Source organism: Equus asinus, chromosome 20 (assembly GCF_041296235.1).
Source record: "Equus asinus isolate D_3611 breed Donkey chromosome 20, EquAss-T2T_v2, whole genome shotgun sequence".
Taxonomy (NCBI): Eukaryota; Metazoa; Chordata; class Mammalia; order Perissodactyla; family Equidae; genus Equus; species Equus asinus.
The window spans coordinates 56,889,239-56,915,547 of NC_091809.1; the positions used below are offsets into that span (position 1 = coordinate 56,889,239).

The 26,309-nt window shown below is 39.6% G+C and overlaps 1 protein-coding gene across 6 annotated transcripts; it reads left to right on the forward strand.

Moving 5' to 3' along the window:
* Positions 1–215: 215 nt before the first annotated feature.
* MSANTD4 (Myb/SANT DNA binding domain containing 4 with coiled-coils) lies at positions 216–14,310 on the forward strand. Of its 6 annotated transcripts, XM_070490363.1 has the most exons (5): positions 1,153–1,230; positions 1,335–1,517; positions 5,054–5,199; positions 10,887–11,504; positions 12,139–14,310. In XM_070490363.1, the coding sequence occupies exons 4-5, from the start codon at positions 11,043–11,045 to the stop codon at positions 12,712–12,714; spliced, it is 1,038 nt and encodes a 345-aa protein (XP_070346464.1). In that variant the 5' UTR covers positions 1,153–1,230; positions 1,335–1,517; positions 5,054–5,199; positions 10,887–11,042; the 3' UTR covers positions 12,715–14,310. The 6 variants fall into 6 exon arrangements, with proteins under 6 accessions (XP_014706823.2, XP_014706824.2, XP_044608462.1 ...); XM_014851338.3 differs by lacking the exons at positions 1,153–1,230; positions 1,335–1,517 and adding an exon at positions 421–454; XM_070490362.1 differs by lacking the exon at positions 1,335–1,517 and having other exon boundaries at positions 1,156–1,230; positions 5,020–5,199.
* Positions 14,311–26,309: the final 11,999 nt, after the last annotated feature.

Here is a 26,309-nt window from a genome sequence, read left to right on the forward strand (position 1 = left end):
CTTCCTCTTTGCTCCTTTAACAGGTGAGGATCAAGGACAGGAGTAGAGTTTGGAGATGGAGCGACCAGTGTCCCAATCAGGTGGAACACCGCAGCGGGCTGATCGCTAGGGGCCAATCCTTTCTTAGAGTCCACTTGACTGACAGAGGCGCGGGCCAAAGACTGAGCGCAGAGCGGGAGGCCGCGAATCACAAGGGGGCGGAATTCCAGGGCACTAACCCGGAACCGGTTTGGGACTCGATTCCCATTGTGAGGCCAGACCTGGGGCGGGCTCTCAGCCAGAATGGCAATAACCTCCAGGCCAATGGACGAGCCGCATCAAACGAGCGGCAGCCGCGCTAGCCAATGGGTGCCGGCAGGGGGGCGGGCAAAGTCGGTGGGCGGGGAATCAACGAAGCATCTTTTTTCCTACCCCCACTTACGGGCGACCGGCGGAGGTGCCGCTGGGGTCGCAGGTGAGCGGTTCTGTCCCGGAGGAGGCGGTTAGGGTGGCGGTGGGTTCGCGGACGGTGGGTGCCCTCGCAGCAGGGAGGGTCCCGGCGAGGTCAGTGGCAGGTGCCCGTCCCCCGCGCTGCCGGCTTTGGCCCTGGCTCTGCGGCGTCGCGGGACTACGTCGCTGGGGAGAAGTACCAGTCGCGGCTGCCGCCGGACCAGGGAGGGTGTGGAGGGCCCAGGCCGCCGAAAAAAGGCTGCGGAAGTTTCTGGGCACCCAGTCGGGACTCCAATTTAATATCCAGAGAGAGGAATCTCCTTCCAGGTTGCCCCATCTCCCACTAGGTGCAGCCGCTGCTCTGTGGCCGAGTCAGGTGCGCGCCCCCTGCTCCTGGGCGGCCTCCCGGGAATTCTGTCGGCCTCGATTCTTCCCAGGGGCCATTACAGGGCGGTCTCAACGGAAGCGGCGGGGAGGGAGTCCGAGGTACTTTATTAATCTGATAACAGGCGAACCTTAAATAGACTAGTTATTTACCTAGCACAAGTTTTAGAGAAGAGCATCCCATTTGGCAGGGAAGTGAATTTCCTCCAAGACTGGTGGCCTGGTGGGATGGGGGAAACTTTAAATCGATTAGGGTGCAGGTTGGGGGAAGTTTGTAGATTTTGTGATGCTTTGTTTCTTGAACAGCCTAGTGAATTTACCTAACAATTATTTTGGACCCAGGATTCACTGCCTGATTATCCTCAGATCCTTTCCTTCTGTCTTATCACGCAGTTTTTAGGAACTTCATGCTCAAAGGTTAGTCCTTGAAAAAAATTGTCTAGTTATAGTATGTCATTGGTGGTACCTCATCTTAACAGGATTACGTAAGTGAACTACTTATCATACCTATTTCCAACCAGTAAAGAGTGATTCTGAGACAGGATTTCAAGGAAATGGCTGTTTTCTGTGATTGGACATGGAAGATCTATGGATTTTTAGAGGTTGCAACTACTGAATACCCTCCTGTAAAGACAAGGAAGACAACCGATATAAAAAGGAATAGTATTTGACATCTAAAATGGCATCTTTTCACATTTTTTGAGGTTAGTTATATCCCCAGCACCAAGAATATGTGCCTGCCATGTAGGACCTCAATAAATATTTGAGTAAATTTTTGGGTAATGGATAACAGAAAACCCAAGCTGTGTTATATGAGCACCAAAACGTGGGGGAGAAAAACAACATTCCTGGAAACATAGCTTCTATCCTTGCAAGCATAGCTACCAAATTTCAACTTAAGGTGCATTGATTTTAGTACTTTCTTACGTTAATCAGAAAATGTCAAAAATTTTCACAGTTAAGCTGTGACTGACTGGAAATCCAAGATACATGCCAATATCAATTTCAGTGAGATTAAAAATGTGTATTAAAGTGCATTTTGTCAGTGAAATCCTTCATCAGTGTAGCATAGAACAGTTAGGGACAAAGGAATACCACTTTTGTAAGATAGAGGTATGGAGTTACAAATTGTTGAGAAGAAATAGGACATGCAAGTAACAACTGCTGCCAAAATTCTAAAAATATATTGATTCAGGCATAGTTTTAAAAGGCCTGTTATTTCTGCCATGTGCCAATAAGTTTACCACAATCCATTTACTAAATTGATCTCAGATTCTAAAAGCGGCAAAATCTGATGATGGATGTCTGCATAAATTAGGATTCTCTTGACAACTGCAATCAATGTTTATTATTTTATTATATACCTACATTTTATATATTATAGTGTGTCTGTTATTACAGTAAACATTGCCTCCATGTAAAACGTAACCTGCTTGAGTTTCAAAAATATGTGAACTTTCTGGGGGCCAGCCCAGTGGCGCAGCAGTTAAGTTGCACATTCCGCTTCGGTGGCCCGAGGTTCGCCCATTTGGATCCTGAGTGCCGACCTACACTCCCCTTGTCAAGCCATGCTGTGGCAGGCATCCCACATATAAGGTAGAGGATGATGGGCACAGATGTTAGCTCAGGGCCAGTCTTCCTCAGCCAGAAGAGGAGGATTGGCAGCAGATGTTAGCTCAGGGCTAATCCTCAAAAAAAAAAGTGAACTTTCACAGTTATATTTGTCTCTTGCAGTAAGTTTTTAAACAAAGTATAGGGTCTTACTAAATCAGCATTAAAGATTTGCTGAGATGTGGCCCCAACCTAGTTTTCCAGCTTTAATTCCTTGTGCTTCTCCCCTTTATTGCTGTCCCTCTTTAGTCTATTTGTTTTATAAGACCTGAATCAAATGCTTAGTTCGTCTCACAAACTTCCTTGATCCCATCAAAGATTTCTCCTTCTGAAAACTGAGGGTATTTTGTTAGTACTTCTCTTGTTGCACTTTTCATATATTCACATACCGTGTCCAGACACTGTACTGGGAAATGGATAATGGCTGATATTTGTTGAGGGCTTACTATGTCTTATGCATGTAAGCTTCTTAATTGGATTATCTCATTTAATCTTCAAAACATCGGGAGTGTTATTCTATTCTTTTTCCTGTTTATAGATAAGGAAATAAGTTTAAAAAGTTAAGTAATTTGCTTAAGATCACAGAGCTAGTAAGTGGTGGAATTAACATACAAGCCTAGGTAGTCTGTATTCACAGCTTGCAGTTTACAGTCTCCCTTAGGATTTTTTCATGGAAATTTTTTATGCGTAACTGTTTTACTAGACAATAAATTATTTGATAGCAAGATTAATATGTTCATCTTTGATCCCTTATTGTTCCTCATGTAAAATAAGTCGTTATAATACAGCATGATAGTGGAACATGTGTGTAGCAAGGGTGTTAGACTTAGATGAATGGGAACAGTGAAGGTGTCCAGGAACAGATGGTTACGTCTAGCGCTGTCGATGAGTAGTCATTGGTCAGACAAAAGAACAGAGACCATGGGAGTTGGGAAGATGCTAAAGGAGTACATGTATGATACTCTTAAGCCAGGGATCAAGAAAACTAGAACTGTGCTGTCCAGTACAGTAGTCAATAGCAGTATATTGCTATTGAGGACTTGAAGTGTGGCTAGTGCAAATTGAGTTGTAAAGTGTAGTGTGAAATGCCCACTGGATTCTGAAGACGTAGCACAAAAAAGCAGTGTAAAATACCTTAATTACTTTTTTATATTCATTACATATTGAAATGATAATATTTTGATATATTAGGTTAAAATATATCTTAATTTTAACCTGTTTTTCCTTATTTTTCTAATGTGGCTACTAGAGGATTTAAAATTATATATGTGACTCTCATTATATTTTTATTGGACAGGGCTGACCTAGAATTTAGAGGAATTTCAGAACGACTGGTACTGTGTGCTGGAGAGGGTGGGTTGGGAAAAGTAGGTTGGGGGTTAGAATTGGAGGTGACAGATAAGACTGGCAAAGGTAGATATGAAGATGTATAGGTAATGTTCAGATAGAGTTTGTAACAGGGAGAGAGAAAGAATGGAGAGAGTAAATTTACCTCCTAAGTCTGTGGAAAGCCCTTGAAAGGTTTTAGGCACTCACTACGTATTTGTTGAATGAAGCAGTGTGTCTTAATTACTTAATCTAATAATGAATGTTCCTGATGTATACTCCCAATTCAGTCCTAATTCTTTCTAATAAAGACATGGGTAGGGGTCTAAAGACATTCTACTTATAAGAAAGTTTGATTTGAGAATCAAAGAGAGAGCATTCCATTTCTTCTTAAGTCTCAATTGACTTGTATTCCTTTGATGTGTTGCCAACAAGTAGGAGTGTGAGTTGGTCTTTACAACTAGGCATATTCTTCCAGCCAACATAATGTTCTGCTGGGCATATTCTTCCAAAAAGAGACCAGCTTTGTCTAGGTTGTAAGTCTTTGGTGGCAGATGAGGCCTTTTCCTGATGATCTCTGAAGGGAAATGTCTTAGCCACATTTGCACTCCACCTTGCTTCTCTGTACACATTTGAGCAAGTAAACTTTTAACACTGATTCTCTAGCAGGGTGCTTCTCAAGCCCGACTGCAAATGAGAATCGCCTGGAGAGGTTGTTTTTTTATAAACCTTGTTGAGGAATAATTCCCGAATATAATTGTATACATTTAAAGTGTACAACATTATGATTTGATATACGTAATACATTGTGGAATGGTTACCAAGATCAAGATAATTAACACATCCATCACCTCGCATAGTTAGTTCTGTGTGTGTGGTAAGAATGCTGAAGATTACTGGAGAGCTTTTTAAACTCCCAATGCTGGGCCCTCTTCTAAAGATTGTTCTAATTGGTCAGAGATAGGTATTTTTAAAAATTCTCTAGGTGATTTCAGTGTGCTGTAGACATGCACTAATATGTCTGTTGAGTTCTTGAAATGCAGCTAGTACAAAATGAGATATGCTGTAACTGTAAAATATATCTGGATTCAAAGACTTAGTGGAAAAAACAAGAATGGAAACTCCCTCATTAATAATTTTTATATTGATTATATACTGAAATGATAATATATTGAATATATAGGATTAAATAAAATATGCTAAAAATAATTCCACCTTTTTTTGTTCTGTTTCATTTTTGCTTTACTGTGGCTACTGGAAAATTTTAAGTTGCTTGTGTGGGTCATATATTTCTATTGGACAGTGCTGCTCTAGTGTAGACCATCGCTACTCAAGATAGAGTCCGAGGACCAGCAGCATCAGCATCATTTGGGAGTTTGTCAGAAATGTGGAATCACTGGCCCCACTCCAGGCCTGCTGAATCAGAATCTCGTTTTAACAAGAATCCAGGTGATACATTTATACAGAGTTTGAGAGACACTGCTCTAGCAACATCTTCAGAATTTTTTTCAATTTCTTAATTTTTCTTCATCTCTTGTTGATTACTTTTCATTGTAGCGGCTGGTAACTTTTTACATTCATGATTCCCTCTTTGTCTCTTCCTTTGTCCTTTAGAATCATTCATATACATCTCATTTTTCTATTTTCACTTAATTCTCTTGCACTTTTTTATAATTTGACATCTCAACATTTTCAACAGTCACTGTTTTTTAATTAATGTATGTGAATGGAATTAATATATATTCATGTAATTGTGTGTAATGTGTGTTAAATACATGTATGCTATTTTAAACATATGATTTTCCAGAAAGAATCTCAAGAAATTATTAATATTAGTTACATTGGTGGTGGAGAGAGATTTTCACTTCATTTTGTACCGTTATTTAGCTTTTCTAACCATGTGTATTTTGCCTTTTTTTCCAGATGAATAGAGATTTGTGGGTATTGGGTTTATGGGACTTTAAAAAATGTATTTTTCCATAATTAAAATCTCTAGAAGTATATTTTTAACATAATGTTAATCACCTCAAAGTAAAATAAAATGCACGTGCTCTGGGCTAACAAATGGCTGTATGGCTGAAGACAGAGATGACTGCACACGGGGTCCCTAGAGCTGGGGGTTGGCGGCGCACAGAATGCGTGAACCTTTGTCGAGCATAGCATCCTCTGACTATAAATGTTCCTAAGTGGAAAATTGATCTTTTTTGAGTGTGTGAACACCCATAGACATACACACACATTTCCCTTCCAGTTTCGTTGGCTTGCGTTAACTCTAGCATTTACACAGGAATAATGTTGTGCTAAGCCTTCTTCGTACTTTAATATGGCATTTATTGCGTATATCCCATTATGTGGCTGTAATATATTTTATTTATCCAATCCCTTATTCATGAATATTTATATTTTTACCACGGTTTTACCTTTAAAATATGATAGTGTTTCTACGTTCAAGAAGCTACTATTTAAATGGTCTGAAATATTCTATATCTTTAGAAACAAAAAGTCATCCTTAAGGTGTTGTAAATATTTAATTCTGTATGGAATTTGATGTAATTTTAGCTCTCTGTTCTATTTATAAGGCGTCTAACATGCTGATTCCATTTTTAGAATGTCTTTGTTACCTTGCTCATCCTTAGTCCTTACTGCCTAAGTAGCAACATAGCTTGTTTACTTAAAATTTTTTTTTGCAGAATTTTGTGTAACTTGTTAACTGTTAATGTTCTTTGTCATACTTACCGGGTGGGTAGTTTACCTAAAGTCTTCTTTTAATCTCAAAAACTGCTTCTTGCTGATAGTGACTTGAGCTGCCTTTTTCTTTTAAACATATGCTTTGCCCATAGAAGTTTCAGTTTGCCGGCTTACCCACCTTGGGTTATTTTCTGTTTCATTTTCTACTCTTTTTCCCATCCTCCAATCACCTTCTTCCTTTAAGTTGTATTTTTGCTTGCTTGTATTTGTTAGGCACAGTGTTTGTACTGAACATACTGTCTTTGGAGCAGGTGGGCTGCCATCTCCCAGATCCTCAGAGTGGTGGAGCAGATGGTGGAGGAAGGAAAAAGCCAAACCTGAACTTTGACTTCACTAATTCACTGAAGAGAGTGCTACAATGTAGCGACTAAGGAGAAGGATATTTGGGCTGGTTTAATGATGTATAAATCAGTTTGCTTCAGTTCTTTTTTGTGTGGCTTATAAATATAGTACCTCATAAGTGTTCTTCAGTTGCCTTGAGAGGAAGTCAGAATACTTGCCCAGCTCATTTGATAACTTGAATTACCTAAGGAATGTTAGGCCCGAGTGTTAATTAAATGTGATCCTCTAAAATTACAAGTCTTCTAGAATGTTCACTAAACTGACTTGAGATCAAATGTTAAAACATCCCCCATTTCCTTAATTTTTATCTGGTAATATTTGAAATATGCAAAAAAAATGTAGCTGTAAGTGTGCTAGTTAACCCATTCCCTGACCACTCAAAAAAAAAAGAAGTTCTAATATGCAACAGTTGTCCATTTCTGTGGTGTCAGTACCGCCATCTTGGCCAGTTTCTAGCTCCCAACGTGCCATCTCTGAATATGGAGTTGGGAAGAGAGATGCACAGTTGACTTTTGCCAGCTCCCTCCAGCAGGCTCCAATACACCCCAATGTAGCATATATGTTATGAAGCATAAAAATAAAGACCGATGCGCCTACCGCTTGACCTGAGAACTAGAACAATACCAATATTTGTGACCTTTCTGTTTCCTTTGTCAAAATTATGTAAAGATTTGCCTTTGTTGTAATAATATCAAACTTATTTAACTTGCTTAGTGTGTGCCAGGAACTATTCTCAGTATTGTACTAAATCCTTTAATCCATATGGTATGTCTGTGAAGTAACATTATTTTCAAGTGAAATTGTACCTAGGGAGGTTAAGTAGCTAAGGCCACACAGGTAGGAAGTGGCAGAGCCAGGATTCTAACCCAGGCAGTGTGACTGCAGAATTTGTGCTCAAAATCACTATACACACTGCCTCTTTTGATGATGTTTTAATTTATGAATACGTTTGCTTATACTCTAGTGACAAGAGGATTATGTTTGGCTCTAAGGGCAGTGTTTGCCTAGAACCAGATCAGAAGTGCTGCCACTGATTATACATTCCACTTGAGTGGATTTCAGTTTTATTATCAACTGTCTCAAGAAATTTTGGAAGCCTACTTTAGGAATAGTTTGCTTGCCATCTTTTTTTGTTTTTGCATGCTGTACCCTTTTTGCGGGTATGTGAAATTGACAGTGATTTCTTGAGAGTTCATTTTCTTCTCTTTTGAATTTTTAGTTCTCTCTGACCTCCATTTCAGCAGCAAGTGACAGTTCAGGAGATGGCTATTCCACATGAATGATTAGAAACAAAAAGATGTAGTGATGGGCATATTTTTGGTGATGTTACTACATACATACAAAGTTAGTTGAACAAAGATTACTGGAAACTTGAAATGGAAAAATTGCATTAAAGTTTAGTGAAATGATAATAAAACATACTTTTTTATTAGAGTTTAGAAATAAGGAATCTGCATCTACTTTTAAGTTTAAAGAGAAAAGGCTCAACCAATGATAGAAAAGATTTGTACATTTTATGATTAAATTTAGTTAGCCTTACTCAATTGATGTATTTTTGCTTCAGTAGAAGATACTATTTGTATTTTCAATTACCAGAGAAATATTTTTCACACTAATAAAAATTTTAGACTGGCAGATATTAAAGTATTTAAGAGAAGAAACCATGGTGGAGTGAAATATAACTGGTTGAAGCTTTGAAGAGTTTTAGTGCCCATATGTAGACCCTTCTCTAAACTTTCCACAGAGATGAGAGTCTGCTCTTTTTGAAAATCTTCTGCTAAAAGACATCTCAAAACTTACCTTAGCCAACACATTTCTAAGATTTAGGTATCACAAGCTGCTAATAAAGTGGAAGGACGTAAGGGAACCTGGATATAAGTTCTGTCATTTAACTAGCTGTGTAATGTGCAAATTATTTAACTTCTCTGAATCTTGTTTTATAAATAGAAATGCTGGTATCTCACATTCACTGCTGTGGTGGGGATTAAATGACAGAACATGGATCTTTGGTATTTTTTCTTCATATTGGCAGGAAATGTTTATGATCGTACAGTGAAAGAACTGAAAGGAACTTTAGCAATCTCATCCTACCTTCTCATTTTGTAAGGGTGGGAAAGTCAGCTCTAGCAGTGATCAGTGAGTGAAGCTGAAGTCAGAAAACATGGTTTATGAATATATCACTTGCTCTTTCTGAGCCTTTGTTCTCCATTACATACTTTAAAATCTTTTGCAAGGAAAAGCCTCACCCAACATCTTTTCCAGCTTCCTAGTGTGCCTTTCCATAATGCAAAGGCTAGATAACAGGAAAACTCCATTTTCCAGCTCCATTGTAACGAGGATTCGGATGTGCTTTTGATTTCGCCGGTCATATGTACTTGTGTAGGACTTGAAATCAAGGTATGCAGGGGAGTGAGATGTGTGAAGCATTTGTTTTACTGCTGTGGGTCTAGCACAGTGGTTTTCGAACTTAGCATGCAATAGAATCATCTGGAGGGCTTATTGAAACATAGATTGCTAGGCCCCAACCTCTGAGTTCCTGATTCAGTTGGTCTGGGGTGGGGGCTGAAAAGTTGCCTTTCTAACAAGTTTTGGGCACACCCTCTTTGATGCTATGACACTATGAGAGTCTTCTGGAAGTTGGAGAAACATTCTGGAGAACAGTAGATGGAGAAACCATCTAAAAGAAATGTTTACAAGAGGATCTTTCCCACTCAGAATGTATAGTAAGATTTTGCCACATGAGTATTTTAAATTTATTTCATGGAGACTCCCAGTACAGTTACTTGCCTATATCATGGTCTTCAATTCTGCAGATAAAATGGCCCAGAATATTACAAAGTACTGAGAAATTCTTCAAAGAAAGGCAAATAATTAAAAGTATTGATTAGAAAAAAATTTAATATGCAGCCTTGTTTCATGTGCTGTGAGGCGCTTCTGTTTAAGGTCGTTGGTCTGAGGGAAGGGGAGGATGTGGTGAGCACTGAGGGACAGAATTACAGTGGCAAACCATGAAAGGTGCATTAGTCTTCGCAAGGTTTAGGGATTCTAAATTATTTTTTCTATTTTAATTGGTGATTTTAAAAATCAAATTAATTAGGTAGAGTGGCTGAGAAAAAATCCTTGCCACTTTTATGCTACTCTCTTAATTCCGTTGTATCCTTACAGTATTGTCAGTGTTTCAGGAAATTTTATTCCAAGCTTAGAATTTCTATGTAGGTTTAATTTGAAAAGTGGTAAAATATAAGTTGTTTTTATTTCTTTGATCAGGTTACACTCTCTCAAATTTGTTTCTGAATTTTATTGATTTTGTAGCCCAGCAAAGGCTACAGTCAGTGTTCCTCTAACATTATTCTACAGAGATAAATTTTTTTTCTTTTTGACATCTCAAACCTAGTAGTCAGTTTGGCAACTTGACTCATTCATTCATTCAAAAAGTGTTAATGGTATGTGCCATGTGCCAGAAACTCTCCCAGGCCCTGGGGAGGTCATGGTGAGCAGAAACGTTGCTGCCCTCATGAAACTTCTAGTGAAATGGGGAAGAGACAGACTCTTAGCTGTATATTAGCACAAGTGTAACATTTAGACAAGGAAGAGTAATTTGGCTTGTCAAGAAAGGCTTCACTGAGAAACAAGATGTCTAATCTGGGAGTCGAAGGATGAGGAAGAATTAAGTAGGCCAAGGAGGGGAAACTGTACAAAAGCCCTGAACAGGGGAAGAGTTTGATGAGAATGGGAGACTGAAAGAGGCCAGTGTAATTGGAGAGGATGAACTGGGGAGAGCAGAATGGGAAAAGGAGCGGGAGAAGTAGCGGGGAGTAGGTCAAGAGTGAATACTGGCAGTTAGTCAAGGACCCTTATAGCAGCTGGGTGAGAGAAAATGGTAGCTTGGACAATGGTGGTGCTGGCAGAGACAGAAATGTAGGCAGTTTTGAGCCATATTTAGAGGGTTTTGTTTTTTTTTTAAATTATGTTTTTTAAAATTATTCTTGGGCTGAAGTACAGTGCAGAAGTTGCAGGTTGATTGATTTTGACTTCTTTCTCTTTAGGAATTATCCCGCCTGCCTGTGCTACTGGATGAATGGAAAACTCTGATTTAAACAAAGTGCCAACAAGGCATTGCCCTTGATATCTGTACTTTGTGGCATTCCTCAAATTTTTTTCACATCTTCTTTTACTGTAAAAATTGCATTTAAGTTAGAAAAATGAAGCAGTTGAAAAGGAAAAGGAAAAGCAATTTCAGTGTTCAAGAAACTCAGACCCTTTTGAAAGAAATTACAAAAAGGAAAGAAGTGATTTTTTCCAAGCAGCTCAATACAACAATTAACGTGATGAAGCGAATGGCGTGGGAGGAGATTGCGCAGTGTGTGAATGCTGTAGGAGAAGGGGAGCAGAGGACGGGGACGGAAGTGAAAAGAAGGTACCTGGACTGGCGAGCACTTATGAAGAGAAAGAGGATGAAGGCGAACATTAAGCTGGTTGGGTCAGGGTTTCCCCTTCCCACATCTGATTTAGATGACTCTCTCACTGAAGAGATAGATGAGAAGATTGGATTCCGAAATGATGCAAATTTTGATTGGCAAAATGTGGCAGATTTCAGGGATCCAGGTGGATCCTTAACTGAGGTCAAAGTGGAAGAGGAAGAAAGAGATCCCCAGAGTCCTGAAGTAAGTATTAGCCTATGAACCCTCTTTTTATTTTTTCTGATGTGGGAGTTTATTCTAGTCCAGAAATGGTTAAGAAGTTCTCAGATTTTCAGGCTATTTTCAGGCTAACTTAAAAATAGTACATAGCAAAGTCATTCCATTTCTTTCCTCTTTATTTCATTAATTTCCTTCTTCTCACCTAAGTATACTTCTTTCAATTATATATATTAGTGACATCAAGTAATTCATTGTACATATTTTTTAAAATTAAGAGTAAATGGTTTTGTGTGCTCAAACAATACAGAAAGCTTTTAGGAAATGTTTAGATAAATTAGTAACCATGAGGTGGAAATCAATACTGAGAGCCAGCCCTGATGGCCTAGTGGTTAAAGTTCGGTGCACTCCGCTTTGGCAGCCTGGCTTTGGTTCCCAAAGCCAGGCTGTCAGTAGCCATGATGTGGCAGTGGCTCACATAGATAGACGAACTAGAACAGTTTACAAATATACGCAATTATGTATTGGGGCTTTGTGGGGGAAAATGGAAGAAAAAGGAGGAACACTGGCAACAGATGTTAGCCTAGGGCAAATCTTCCCCTGCAGAAAAAAAAGAAAGAAAGAAAAGAAATACTGAAAATTACTTTTCTCTTTTCTTTAGTTTGAGATTGAGGAGGAAGAAGAAATGCTGTCCTCAGTCATACCAGATTCCAGGAGGGAAAATGAACTTCCTGATTTTCCCCACATCGATGAGTTTTTTACACTGAACTCAACACCCTCTAGGTCTGCGTATGATGAGCCCCATTTGCTTGTAAACATAGAGAAACAGAAACTAGAGTTGGAAAAGCGGCGACTGGATATCGAGGCCGAAAGACTGCAGGTAGAAAAGGAACGCCTGCAGATCGAGAAGGAGAGGCTGCGGCATTTAGACCTGGAGCACGAGCGGCTTCAGCTGGAGAAGGAGCGGCTGCAGATTGAGAGGGAGAAGCTGAGGTTACAGATAGTCAGCTCAGAGAAACCGTCATTGGAAAACGAACTTGGTCAAGGAGAAAAGTCCATACTTCAGCCACAGGACATAGAAACAGAGAAGTTAAAACTTGAGAGAGAACGCTTGCAACTGGAAAAAGATAGGCTGCAGTTTCTGAAATTTGAATCGGAGAAGCTGCAGATTGAAAAGGAGCGCTTACAAGTGGAGAAAGAGAGACTTCGGATTCAGAAGGAAGGACACTTGCAGTGATTTCTCTAGGTCTCCATTTAGCAAATGGTGGTAAACCGTAGGTCTTTCTCTATATCAGGTAATTTAAAATTGGTTACAGGATTAGCTGTGGGTTTTTTTTCCCTGTTTAATGTCAGTGTTTTCAATAGGAAAAAGATAGTTGTATGTGGGTAACTGTGTGCTAGAGTAGTCTATGATATAAAAACTCTGTGCCCTAACATAAACACTATAGCCGAAACTATTGTACAATTACGTAGTCTTGTATGATCTGTGCACTCAGAGTTTACTGTTATGTCTATGTAAAATTCTGGCTCAGGGGTTCTCAACTAGGGAGTGATTTTGGCCCCCAGAAAACATTTGGCAAGGTCTGGAGACATTTTCGGTTGTCAAAACTGGGAGGTGGGGTGGGTTGCTCCTAGCGTGTAGTAGGTAGAGGCCAGGGATGTCTCATGCTGCAGTGCACAGGACAGCCTCCTGCAAAAAGGAGTTAACCAACCCCAAATGTCAGTATTACTGAGGTTGAGAAGCCCTATCCTAGCCTGACTGTGCACCTCTATAGCTTGGTTTCATAGTTTCAGAGTATTAAAACCTCAGATATTTATGTGGGTAGTTACTTAAATGGCCAAAAACTTTAACTATGACTCATTACTGTGTAGTGTATTGAATATAGAAAGTGATGAAGATAATAGATATTTTATTCCCATGTTTCCATCTATAAATAACCTGAGATTCAGAAAATAATACACGAAACGTCAGAGATTGTCTAAAGTAGGTCACTGTGAAAAGCAGTTCATTCACCTAGCTGTCGCTTTAGAAGCAGCACACACACTTTTTAAGCTTTAGTTCCCTTTGAGTTCAGTGTCTTAGTTTAGATACAAAAATTGTCATTTCAACCATGTACTGAAATCTTAATTTAGTGGATGGTTGAAACTAGCAAAAATGCTACCAATATAAAAATGGTACCAGTAGTCCATGAGCTTGAACTCAAATGAGTGCTTATTTGATTTTTAAAATAGCAGCTATTTGGCAGTGGGGGTGGGGGGAGAATGATTGTAGCTGTGTGTTATGAATTAGAGAAGCACTATTGCACACTATCTGACCTAATCTGTAGAACAATTCTTGAGAGTAGATGTATTATTATTCCTTAATCTAAGGCTCGGAGAAGTCATGCAATGAGTAAATGGCGGATCTCATCTGTCGTGGTGTATTTTGTCTTTGCCTCTCCCTGAGGAAGAAAGTTTGTATCTTCAGTCCCTTTGGTATTTATGCTGAGACCAAGGGCTTGCTTAACCTGCCTTCAGTCCCCTGAAGGTGCTGTTTCCACAATCCAGGTGACACTCAAGGTGAGAATCCCTGCACGAGATCACTTTGTATTTTCTGATTGCCAGGGCTCATATGTAGCTTTAACACCTCTCTTCTGTTGACAGATAACTACCTTGATTCTGCATTTGTTCCTTGTTAATTTAAGAATGTCTTGAAACTATATGTGATATTTGAGAATGAGTATACAAGGAAAAAGTACACTTCTGCTTAGTCCCCTTGACTTTGAAATAGTGTTATTTTTCTATAGCTGAAATAAATGCTTCTACCGTAGAAATAAAATTTGCCTATACTAACTGTCTGAAAGCTTATCATTTCAAGTAATGCTTAGTGCTATGAGGGTTGAGGTTATCAAGCCTGGAAGGGAGCCTTGTGGTGAGAGAGGGCAGGGGGCCTAACATTTGTATTAGGCATTGTGCTATGTGCTTTTCATACATTATTTTATTTGCTCCTCAAAACAGCCCTTAAGCCAAGTCACATTATTCCTATTTGTATAAGAAAGGAAACTGTGCCTCACTGGTTTAAATAACTAAATACCTGAAAAATTATATACCAAAGTAACCCAAGATTTTAGCATAAGAGCTCTAAGAAGGAGTAGTGAAAGTTTGTAGATGTAGTGACAAGTGTTATAGCTTGTTATAGCTTTGCCACTTACTGCTTGTGAGTCATTTAATTTGCCCTTTGATTTGATTTCCTCCTTTGTAAAATGGGCAATGATACCAGTGATTCTATGCTTCATAGCTCTTTTTTCTTTTAGTAAAATGGTATGTAAACTATAGAATGCTGCTTAAATGCAAGCTTTAAGATCAGTAGATTTTAATGTCTTAGACGTAATCATGAAGATAGCCAATATTATTTTTGGATGGAGCAGTCCTGGGTTCCTAAAAATAAAAGACTTAAAAAAAAAAGCAGCAGCAACAGCTTAATATCTTCTAGGGCTTTGGTTGAAGAGCCTTGTAACCCTGCCCTAGGGAGAGATGGATTGGGTTGGTTCACTCGAGTAGAAAGCTTCATTGCTGAATTTCTGAAGTGGTAGGCACACTTGGAGTGAGTCATCTGGGTTAGGTATCACTGTGTAAGAAACCACTCTAAAACTCGGTGGCTCATGTTGCTCATGATTTTAGAGGAAATTAGGCATAGTTCATTTGGGTGATCTGATCTTGGGTGAGTTCTCATGGGCAGCGGTAGGTTGGCTAGGTAGTTCAGCTTCTAAGGGAGTTAACTGGATATTGGTTGGGGGACCTCAGCTCTTCTCATGGTGTTTGATCCTCTAACAGGCTAGCTTGGTCTTGTTTTAATGGGGATGGCGGGAGTTGAAGAGATAGAGCAGAGATGCTCAAGGTGTCTTGTGGCCAAGGCTCAGAACTGGCGCTTCACTTCGGCTGTACCATATTGGCCAAAACAAAACCATATTGGCCAGCCCAGAGTCAAGAGGTGGGAAATAAAGTCCACGTCTTGATCGGAAAAGCTCGTATCATGAAGTTGTTCTGCACAAGATGGGGATACAAAGAGGGATGAGGAATTGTGGCCATTTTGCTATCAGTCTGCTACACCCCCATTCTGGTGTGCCTGGGATACTCCTGATGACATCAGCGGTCTTGGGTAGCCTATCTAGTTTAGCATTTGTCCTACACAAAAGTACTCTGATGTGGACATTAAATGATATGGTCATGCTGGTCATAAAGAACACCTTCCCATCCCTTTTTTAAGGATGCTGATTTAGAAAAAGGAAGGGGCCATAAATTTGCAGAAAAAGAAAGTGTTCTCTCAGGCTTTTTCTTGTAAATTAAACACTTTAGTCTTTGTGATTGAAGAGAATTCTTGCTTCACTTCTTTCATTTTCTACCTAATTTGTCCATTCTATATTCTTTGCTTCTCTTCTCTTTTCACTTTTCTTCCTCTTCATACTTTGTCCCTTCTGTCCTGAATGTAAAAGCAGATGATAGTGCTTCCAGAATATTTTATTTTAAATTAATAGCTACCTTTTCCTACCTCTCTGTCCTTAACGTTTTTGTTTTGAACTCAAAATTAGTTTCACTGGGTTACTCTACGTTTGCTTTAACATTATACTTCCCCAAAAGTAAATTTAATTTTTTAAATATGTAACTTTTAATCTGTCAAGTCTTTCTAGTCATTATCGTCAGACCTGAAGTTACAACTTCTAAAGCTCCCAGAATCCTAACCGCCTGTTTCCTTTTTTGACCTCTGACTTCTTTTGACCTGTGCTGATCCTTTGTGTACTACAGTGCCTTAATTAAAACCCAGATGAGGATTGTCAAATGTATCACTTTGAAAATTTCCTTCAATGAGTATCGAAAAGTATAGCTGGAAGACAACTGAAAAAGAGCGTATCTTCTTGGAAAATAAAAAAGATAAATTGATGTCTGAAATCTCAGGAGATGATTTTACCACTGTAGACACAAGCATTGAGACCATGCTGTTTGAATTGAGACCCGGAAGAAATGAGAAATGACAATGATTATAAAAGTTGAATTTTGATAATACATTCTGGGAACTTTCTAAATGAATTTCATCAGGGAATACCCTTTATTATTTACCATTTATTTTTCTGATGTGACCCATTCATCTTTAAAAAAATAGGTTGAAATATAAAGTCCATCTGCTCTAGTGTCAATTCCTTTCAAATTTAAATTTCCAGTTCCAACACTTGAACTGGACTATAAACCTGTACTTCCAATTGTTGTAAAGCCTCTCACTCTGTATATTTTGCTGTTTTCTTGAGTCCTCGATGCATGCCAGAACAAATTCATTAGGTCCCTTCTGTAATTTCTGTAAATCGTCTTCCCTCTCTAGTGGCACCGTTTGTACCAGGTTATTTGGTTTGAAATTTTAGTGCTGTCTTCTAACCATTTGCCTCCTTCAGCTTGCTCAAGTTATTCATCCAGTTCTGCCTTTCTACTTTTGATGCCTCAGATCAGCCTCCTCCAATCTCCCACATAGTCCTTAGCATGGGGGCATTTGCAGCCTGTACCCTGGCAGCCTCCTGACTCTAAGTTCGTTCCTTTCTAACCTTCCCTGCATGACACTTCCAGAATAGATTTCCCAAAGTCCTGCTTTCTGTATGTCCTGAGAGTTAACAGAACATGAAGTAGTGGAAGAGGAGCAGAGCTCCGGAAAGACCACAGGTCCAGCCCCAGCTCCACTTTATCAGCTGGGTGATGGGGGGCAGTTGGTGTCTCTGAACCTCATTGTTCTTGTCTCTTTTACATCGAGTATATAGGCCGTGCCTGACTCTCCCCATGTTTGGAATAATAAAATTAATATATGAGAACACAATTTAAAATTTGAAATTAGCTGAAGGTGTTACAAATTTGTCTTCCCTGTAATAGTCTCTTATTTCCTTCTGAATCAAGTGTAATGTCTTCAAATGTTCTTTGCCAACCCTGTTTAAGATTTTCTCATACCAATATAACCACATATGTTTGGGGAGCTGCTCTCCAGATACTCCATGTGTTTTTCTTAACTTTGCCTTTGATCATGTTGCTTTCACGCTTGACCTTATTTTCTATCCTAGAGTGACAGTCAGCAGAGCAAAGCTTTTTCAGATCCCGGGACTTTGTCATTTTTACCACCCTACCATAATATAAAAATATCAAAACGAATTTCACTGAATAAAATTGGAATATTTTATCATATAAAATTGGTATTTTTATGTCTCCCAAATTCTCCCTGGGGGTCTTTTGAATAAAAATATTAAACAGTGGTCTGCCCAGCTTATGACTCACTCCCCACTCATCTGAGCACTGCTCCCAAACCATAGGAGAGGGCCCTGGTAGCCGAGTGTATGTTCTGTGACTTCTGCTCCTTTGCCGTACTGTGCACACTTGCACTGGGAATGAACTTGGCTTGGCCTCGCATTCCATGATGTAACTACCATTTGGAGGATTCTCTTTCCCATTGAAGATGATCTGCATCCTTACTCATAGCTAATGTTGCTTTTGATGATTCTGCAAATGAACAAGATGACAAAGATTTTAATTATATGTACTTGCTATGTAATCTGGCACCCTCCTATGAGACTTGGGGTCAATTGTTGTGTTTAGAGTCCTCTTTGCTCCTCATGCTGTTTCCAGATCATTGCTTCTTCATTCTTTTATGGAAAAAACTGTACCTTTGAGGTTGATTCCACTGGCCCAAACCACTGCCTTCGTCTTTTCATTTTTCTTCTCAGTAACACTCATTCACTGACTCACCTTGTCTCTACCCTTGGTTGTCCTAGGAACTTCCCAGTAAGTTTGGTGTCCAGGTGGAGAATCCCTGAAAGCTTTGGCCACTTAGTTCTGTGTCTTCATCACCAATTCCACCTTTTACACTTCACCTCAAACACCCATTCTGTCCCACAGTATTCTGGGCTGAGCCACCCTGCTCCTTCATAATCATGAATTCAAATACCATTTCAGAGACTACAGTCCCCGAGCCTCCCAGCTTGCTGCAAGTGTTTTTCATCCTCAGGACTTTTAGTCCAATGCACCTTCCAATGTCTCTTATAACTGTCCTTTCCCAGCTCAGATTCCATGACCATCATTTCACTCACATACCCAGGCAGATTGGTGCTACTCTAAATTCAAAGCCCATCTGGGCTCTCAATACTGCCTGCCAATCTTACTGTGTTTCTTTAGCCTACTCCCTCGTCCATTCTGCAAACCATGATGCTATGAGTTGAACTGTGTCTCCCAAAAAGATACGTTGAGTCCTAACAGCAAGTACTTGTGAATGTGGTGTTATTTGGAAATAGAGTTTTTGCAGATGTAATCAAGTTAAGATGAGGTCCTACTGGATTAGGGTGGACCCTAAATCCAATGATAGGTGCCTGTATAAGAGGGAGAGATTGGAGATGGGAATACATATACGGAAGAAGGACATTTGAAGATGGAGACAGAGATTGGAATGATACAGCTATAAGCCAAGGAACACCCTTGCTGATAACCACTAGGAGCTAGGAGAGAGGCATGGAACAAATTCTCCTTCAGTATCTAGAAGGAACAAACCCTGTTGATGTCCTGATCTCAGACTTCTGGACTCCCAAACTGTGAGAGAATGAATTTCTGTTGTTTCACGTCACCGAGTTTGTGGTTATTTGTTATGGCAGCCCCAGGAAGCATACACGTGATTTCAGAGTTTTCCCACTAGAAAGCTCCGACCTTCCCTTGCCCCGCTCCCCCCCTTCATGCTCAGTGGATAACCTTGCCTTTGAGGAGGTAGAAGCCACTAGACAGTAACTTCCTCAACTTCTGTACACCAAATTTGCAAATCTACACTCTCCTATTTTCAAAACTCCTATTTCCCTCCTCTTAGAAAAAAGAAGGTATGACAACATACATAGTAGTGAGTAAGAGTGCAGGTTCTGGTAGTAAGAACATTTGATTTCAAATCTGGATTCATCAATTGCCAACTGTAATTTTCGGTAAAATATCTAATTTCCAAATGACTCATATTCCTCTTATGTAGAATGGATAATACCTCATAGGATTGTTGTAAGGATTAAACATGGTAAGTAAAGGAATTATCTGTCCTATAGTGCTCAATAAAGGCCAGTTATTATATTTCATTATTGATTGAACTTACAGAATTATCATACTTGTGAGTAAAAAGATCTTAAATATTGGCAATCCCATATGGCTCAGCGTATCATTACAATGAATGTAGTCCTGAGATAGGCCCTACTTAAAAACAGTATCTTGCTCTTGATCTCATTCCCTTTTGCCTTTTCAGACTCACACGATGAATGACCTCCTTTCCTGTATCTTCACCTTCAGGCTTTATATTTGATGCTTTCAATCATTACGTAAATGTGCTTTACTCTCTCATTTAAAAATAATATGTAAAATGACTGAATAAATGAATAATTCCTAGGTATCTATCCATCCCTAAGGCCCTTCGCACCAAAGCTTTCTGACATTTTCCTCTCTGACTCAGCTCAATTCAACTTTCCATTCTTTGTCTTGCTTGAGCTTTCAGTGTTATCCAAACCAAGTGACTATGCCTTTCTTCTTAAACATTCTTCATTTGGGGATCACGCCCTTGATTTACTGTTCTGTATGACCATTCCTTTCCAGTCTCATTTGTTAGGTCCTGGCAGCTGCTCCCATCCTTTAAATATCAAGTTCCATTATGGCTCCATACTGTGAGCTCTTTGTTCTGATACTGAGCAGTGGGCTCCCTCTGCTTGCCTGATCTGAGCCAATTAATTACAATGAGTTAGACATCAAGAAAGGAAGTTTAATTAGATTAGCTGGCTAATTGGAAGACAGGTGACTAATGTCTCAAAAACTCATCTTTGAGGATTTCAGATTCTTGAGGCAGTTATATAGGGAAAATGGGCAGTAAGGAGGGGGTCCAGGATGTTGGTCTCCAGGCATGACGGGCTCCAGGCACCACATTGTTCCATTCTTCTGTCAGCTGTGATGGATACCTTGTAGGTGTGTTTCCTGCCTGTGGTCAGCCTGTTCCTGGAGAGAAACTCATAGAACAAAGTTTTAATTTATCGAAGTATCAGGGAGTACATATGTAAGCAGACGCCATAAATCAGGAGAGCATGTGAATTTTTTAAAGTGCATGCAGAGCAGCGAGTAGTCACACAGAGGAGGGGCTGGGGCCATTTAGCAAAACAAGATGGCCTCACTTTTGCTCACTTACAGTTCTACATCAGTGCTTCTCAAAGTGTGGTCCCTGAGCCAGCAGCATCAACATTACCCGGGAAGCTGTTAGAAAAGCAAATTCTGAGGCTTCTTCACCTCAGAACTGCTATATCTGTCAGCATTCTCCAGAAAAACAGGATCAACAGGATATATGTATTTAAAGGAATTTGCTCATGCAATTGTGGAGACTGGCAAGTCCAGAATGTATAGTGCAGGCACAGACAAGAAACTCAGGCAGGAATTGATGCCGCATTCTTGAGATAGAATTTCTTCTCTGGGGAACCTCAGTTTTTGTTCTTAAGGCTCTTCAACTGATTAGATGAGGTCCACCCACATTATTGAGGGTAATCTCCTTTACTTAAGGTCAATTGATTATAGATGTTAACCACATCAACAAAATACCCTCAAAGAAACACCTGGATTAATATTTGATTAAATAACCAGGTACTATAGCCTGGCCAAGTTGACACATAAAACTAAGCATCACATCTAATGAATCAGAAATTCTGGGATGGGGTATAGCAATCTATCTTTAAGTAAGTTCTTCAGGTGATTCTCATGCACGTTAAAGTTTGGAAACTACAGGTCTGTACTTTCTACCTAGATGCTCAGCCATTCCAATGGTTTCAATTACTATTTATATACCAACTCTCAAAGTTACATCTATGGCCCAAATTTCTCCTCTGTTCTCTTTGGATATTTCACAGATACCTCAAACTCAATGCATCTAACATTGAACTCCTGACCTGCTGTAAACCTGGACCTCCTCCACTGTTTAAGATCACAATAATAAAACATCATCTTCTCAGGGGTTCAAGCTAGAAACCTGGCATTCACTTTTGACTCATCCCTATTTTTCACACAGAAATCCAATCACTCATGATTGTCTTAGAGATTTTACCTCTAAATAACTTTTCATTCTATTCACTTCTTTGCATTTCCACTATCCCCACACTATTCCAAACCCATCACTGTTTCACTTCGATTAATGCACTACTTCTTCCAATTCTTCATTCTCCATGCAGGAGATGATTTGCTTTAATGCAAACCTGGGTATTAATAATAGGTAATACATCTGTTTCACCTGTGCTTTGTATCATTTAGGATGCCTTTGGCTGCAATTAAGGAAAAAGATCAACTTTAAATCGCTGAAACAGTAAGGAAATTTATGATTTTACCAAACAAAGTCCAAGGCTAGTTGATTCCAGAGCTGTTTAGTTTGGCAGCTCATCAGCATCACGAAGGACCAGCTTCTGTCTGTCTCCTGGAGGAACACTGTAGTCTCATTTCAGGGTGTAGTGTTACAGCCTCTGTAGCATGCAATCCCCAGAGTGAATGACTGTTAATGAGTCCCACGTGGTGGAAAGAGGACCATGGAGACAATGTGGGCAAGGACGAGAGAGGCCAAGAATTTGATGAATTCTCGATGTGCGTACTAAAATCACCAAGAATGGTGGCAAGAATGTAAGTAAAGGGATATGCCAAAACTCAGGGACTAAAATCTTCAATAAATGAGAAGTGACCAGGAAGATGGTAGAAAACTGCAATAAATGGAGGCAACAGATGGTATAATCTTAAGGCATGTGCTTCAGTGGAGCTGGATTTTTAGGAAGGAGAGAGGAATAATGACCTGGTGGCAGCAATAACGAGCAAGGAGGGCATGGATGCCACCTTTGGACCCTATAGGAAAAAAGAAAGAGCCATCATTAAGAGGGCTTCAGGGGAAGCTATGTCCTTAGGAGACATCTAGTTTTTTAAGTGACAGCTAAGTGACAGAATCGTGGCCAAAGAGGGGAGTTAGGAAATGGGCTATATACCCAGATAAAAATCAAGGGCTCAGGTCCAATCATTCTGAAAGGAGAAAATAGATATTGTGGGACAATAGCTGTCTTTGCCACAAGTTTCATCTCCCCCATTATTACTATGTTATTTGTTTGCAGGATTTAGGAGGATGGAATGTGGGTTGTTGTTAGCATTGTAATCATACTTTTAGGGCAGTGCTTCCTAATAGGTGTTCGCGAATGGATTCCAGGTACCTCAGCCAGAGGGATGGTGTGGAAGGGCCTCCCACTAGGAACTGCCTCATCAGGAACATTTCTGAGGGCGAGTCCCCTAGTTTCTTCTGATTCACCTGGCCCTGTTCCTCTGCTAAGAGGTATGAGCAAGGCCAAGGAAGCCAGTCCCCTGCATATCTATTTCAGTATCCAACTGCAGAGTGTCCCACTGCCCATAGTGGATAAGAGGCCCCTGAAGCCACTGGATGAGATGCCAAGGGTCATGCACCGCACCCAAGGTCTTGTCATGGTGTCCTCGGGTGGGAAGCAAGGAGGGGAGTCAGAGGCTCTACAAAGCAGAGCTCTCGGCTACAGCAGCAGAGACTCTCTATCCTTATATATATTTGTCAGATTTTTCCATCCCTTTGCGGCACATACGCTCTTTAATGACGTCCAAGCCAGCTTCAGGGTGACCGCTCCAATAAAGCGTGGATGTTCTTCCAAATAGAGCATCATGATTTTAAAACACTTGGTATGAAAATGTTTGATTGCATTCAAATCCACACTTTGGCAAGAACTTTCAACATTACCTTTGTCAACAAAAGAAAAGGAAGATTTGTTATATCCGTTACATGTAATCTTAGCTGCTGTAAAATTTTGAATGGTTGTAAAAATGATTTAAACATTTTCATCACCTGCTTGTGCAAGTAGCATTTCTGGTTGATGTCATCTATCAAGAATTTGAAGAGATGATCTTTCCTTTGTCAGGAATTGTGGGGAGGCATTTAAGCATACAATCTGATTAAAAAAAAAAGTTATGGTCAGAAGTAAGCTAAGTTTCGCAATAAAGTTGTTTGGAATTTATTTGACTTAGACGTACGGACAGATTTATTCAATAATACGTTGTGTTTTTATTTCTTATCACAATTATATAATATAGAAAAAGTAGACTTCTTTTCACCAAGTCCCATATAGATACCTCTAAATATCTTCCACTTTACTCCAAGTATGCTCCTAAAATATTGGCACTTTTGATGTGGGCAAAAATGTGAAGGATTGCTTTAGTGAAAGCACTGCTTAGTGTAACCAAAATGGTAATGGTATACGTAATATCTGTCCACTCTGCTTGTTAAAGTGCACATTAATAAATTGTGTATTTTTTTCTAAACATCCCCAGGAGTTACTGCCTAATAAAGCCATGCTACTCTATTCAGAAAGGAAGGGGAATCTGGAATCTTTTACTACTGTGATATAAGTACTGGTACCAGCAATGTAAAAATTTTTAATTAACAGGCATTTTTTGGATGCTCAGTATCCATGTCCCCTTCCTGGGTTTATTGATTTTTTTCTGGAAATCACTACATTTTTCATCTTCACAGTCCAAGTAGGGTTGACTTGACTCCAAGCTCTAGGAATGGTGTATGATGGGCCCAAGCCTATCCATATATTCCATTCTCTTCCTTACAGTGGTTGGTTCAGAGACAGGCACATAACCTGTTCAGAGCCAATGAAATGTAAGAAGACTATTTGTTGAGACTTCTGAGAAAAAGAAGCTTCACTCTTCCCACTGATATTTTAGTTGCCCATGGAGACGAGACATCTGGACAGTTATAAAGCCATTTTGCTACACTGAGTGGTGCATTTGGGAAGCCTCTGTAGGAGTCTATCAGGGAAGGCTGAATAGAGAGGGTGAAGTTGAGTCCTTGATGACATCATTTGAAGTGCTGGATCAAACCTCACCTGATGTTGGAAATAATTCTGAATTTTCAGTTTTACGAATCAGTGAATTTCTCCCTGTTCTATGGTTTCTTAGATTCTGTATTTGTCTGTCTGGCATCCATTCATCACAGGGTCAATTATATTAACTATGTTTTCTTATTTTTTGTATTCTTGATGCTCTGGCATTTGTAGCTTCTCTTAGTGGGAAGAAACTGCTCCTCCCAGGAAGAGCCAATTTTTAGAGATAGCAAAGACTTGGCCTGAGCATGCCTTTCATGTGCAAACCAGCCAATCCCATCTATACCCCATGACTAGTCTCTTTATCAAACTCTCACACACTAAACTAATATTTCTCCTACCATAAATCAACCCAGGGCCAGGTATCAGACAACTAGAGATTACCCCTGTAGCCTACAGCCTACCTAACATCATTTAAATGGGCCAGTCCTAAGCCCCCGCCCTGCCTTGCTTTTCCCACAGAAACTCCAGTAAAGGCTCTGGCCTGGGCTTTTCACTCACTGTTGCTTCTGCCGCCAACCAAACCCTGATGCTTCCCCCGTGGCCCTGCGTGGTGTGGTGGGCCCTCTTCTTTCAGGAAAGGTAATAGAAATCTTCTTCCAAGGTCACTGACCTCAGTCTCTCAGGCATACCACTGTGAATTAAATCCCGGGTTTAATTTTAGAACACCTCCCCCTTCTTTTCCCCGATTTTGGTTAAGTTGTTTGAGTTGGAGTTTCTATTACTTAAAACTGAAAGAGTACTAACTCATGGAGCCAAATAACTTAAAAAGGAAAAAAAGTCAAGTCACCCTAGAGGGATTTTCGTCAGGTAACTGTCCACTCCCTTCTTTTTCATTAGACAACTGTTTATTCTCTCCCATCTTTCTTCTCTCCCTTATTCTCTCCTCTCTCTCTTCCCATCTCTCCCTCCCTTCATTCAGTATTTATGTAGTGCTCCCAGGTGCCCGTGCTGGCACCAATGTCACAGAATTGTATGAGACAGTCCCTGCTCTTGAGTGGCTTACGGTGAATGCGTTTGGGGTAGACAGATGGTAAGTGATCTGACAGAAACAGGTAAAGATTTAGTGGAGCCCGAGGAAAGAAGCCATCAGTTTTTCCTAAGAGTGGTGTTCAGGAAAGGCTTCAGAGAAGGAGTGACCCCTGAGCTGAGTCCTGGATAGATTTTGTTACCAAAGCCACAAACAGAGCAGAGAAGAGCTTTCACTCAGAGGGCACTGCATGGAAGAAGATTCAGAAGCTTAACTCTTGTCATGCTCGGATGTGGGCAAGTGATCTTCTGTACCTGGAACACAGGAGGTGGCACTCACTTAGTGCAAAAGTTAATGGGGCACCAGAAAAATCAGAAATTGATAATATTTTAATGCAGTATTTTTAAAAATAAAAATTAGTGCAAAACTCTTGATAAACAAAACATCAAAATTTGAAAAATGAACACATTAAAATTCACAAATGGCGTCCTGCAAAAGAAGTTTCAGTAAGCTAAAGTCAATTAAAAATTACTTAAGATCTTTACTTAGTCAAGACAAGTTGTCAATGATGTCAGTTCCTTCAATTTAAAAGAAGAAAAGAAGTAGATTTTAGAAGTACTGTTGATGAGTTTGTTTCCATTAAAGCCGAGAAAGTAAAAAGACAATAAATTTTGTTTTGATGTAAATAAAATATTTGAACCCAAAATAATATTGTGGGTTTTTATACATATATTTTTCAAATTTTCAATATTTTTTCAACTATCATAATACTCTGCAATAAAGCTAATCAAACAAAATGGATATAAGATCATACAACTTGTCTGTTTTTACAAAAAACAGCAATACAGTTCAGTTTTTTGATACTTTATCAAAAATTTTTACAATAATTTTGATTTAAAAAATATTTAAAATATTATCCTCCTTGATTGCTAAGTC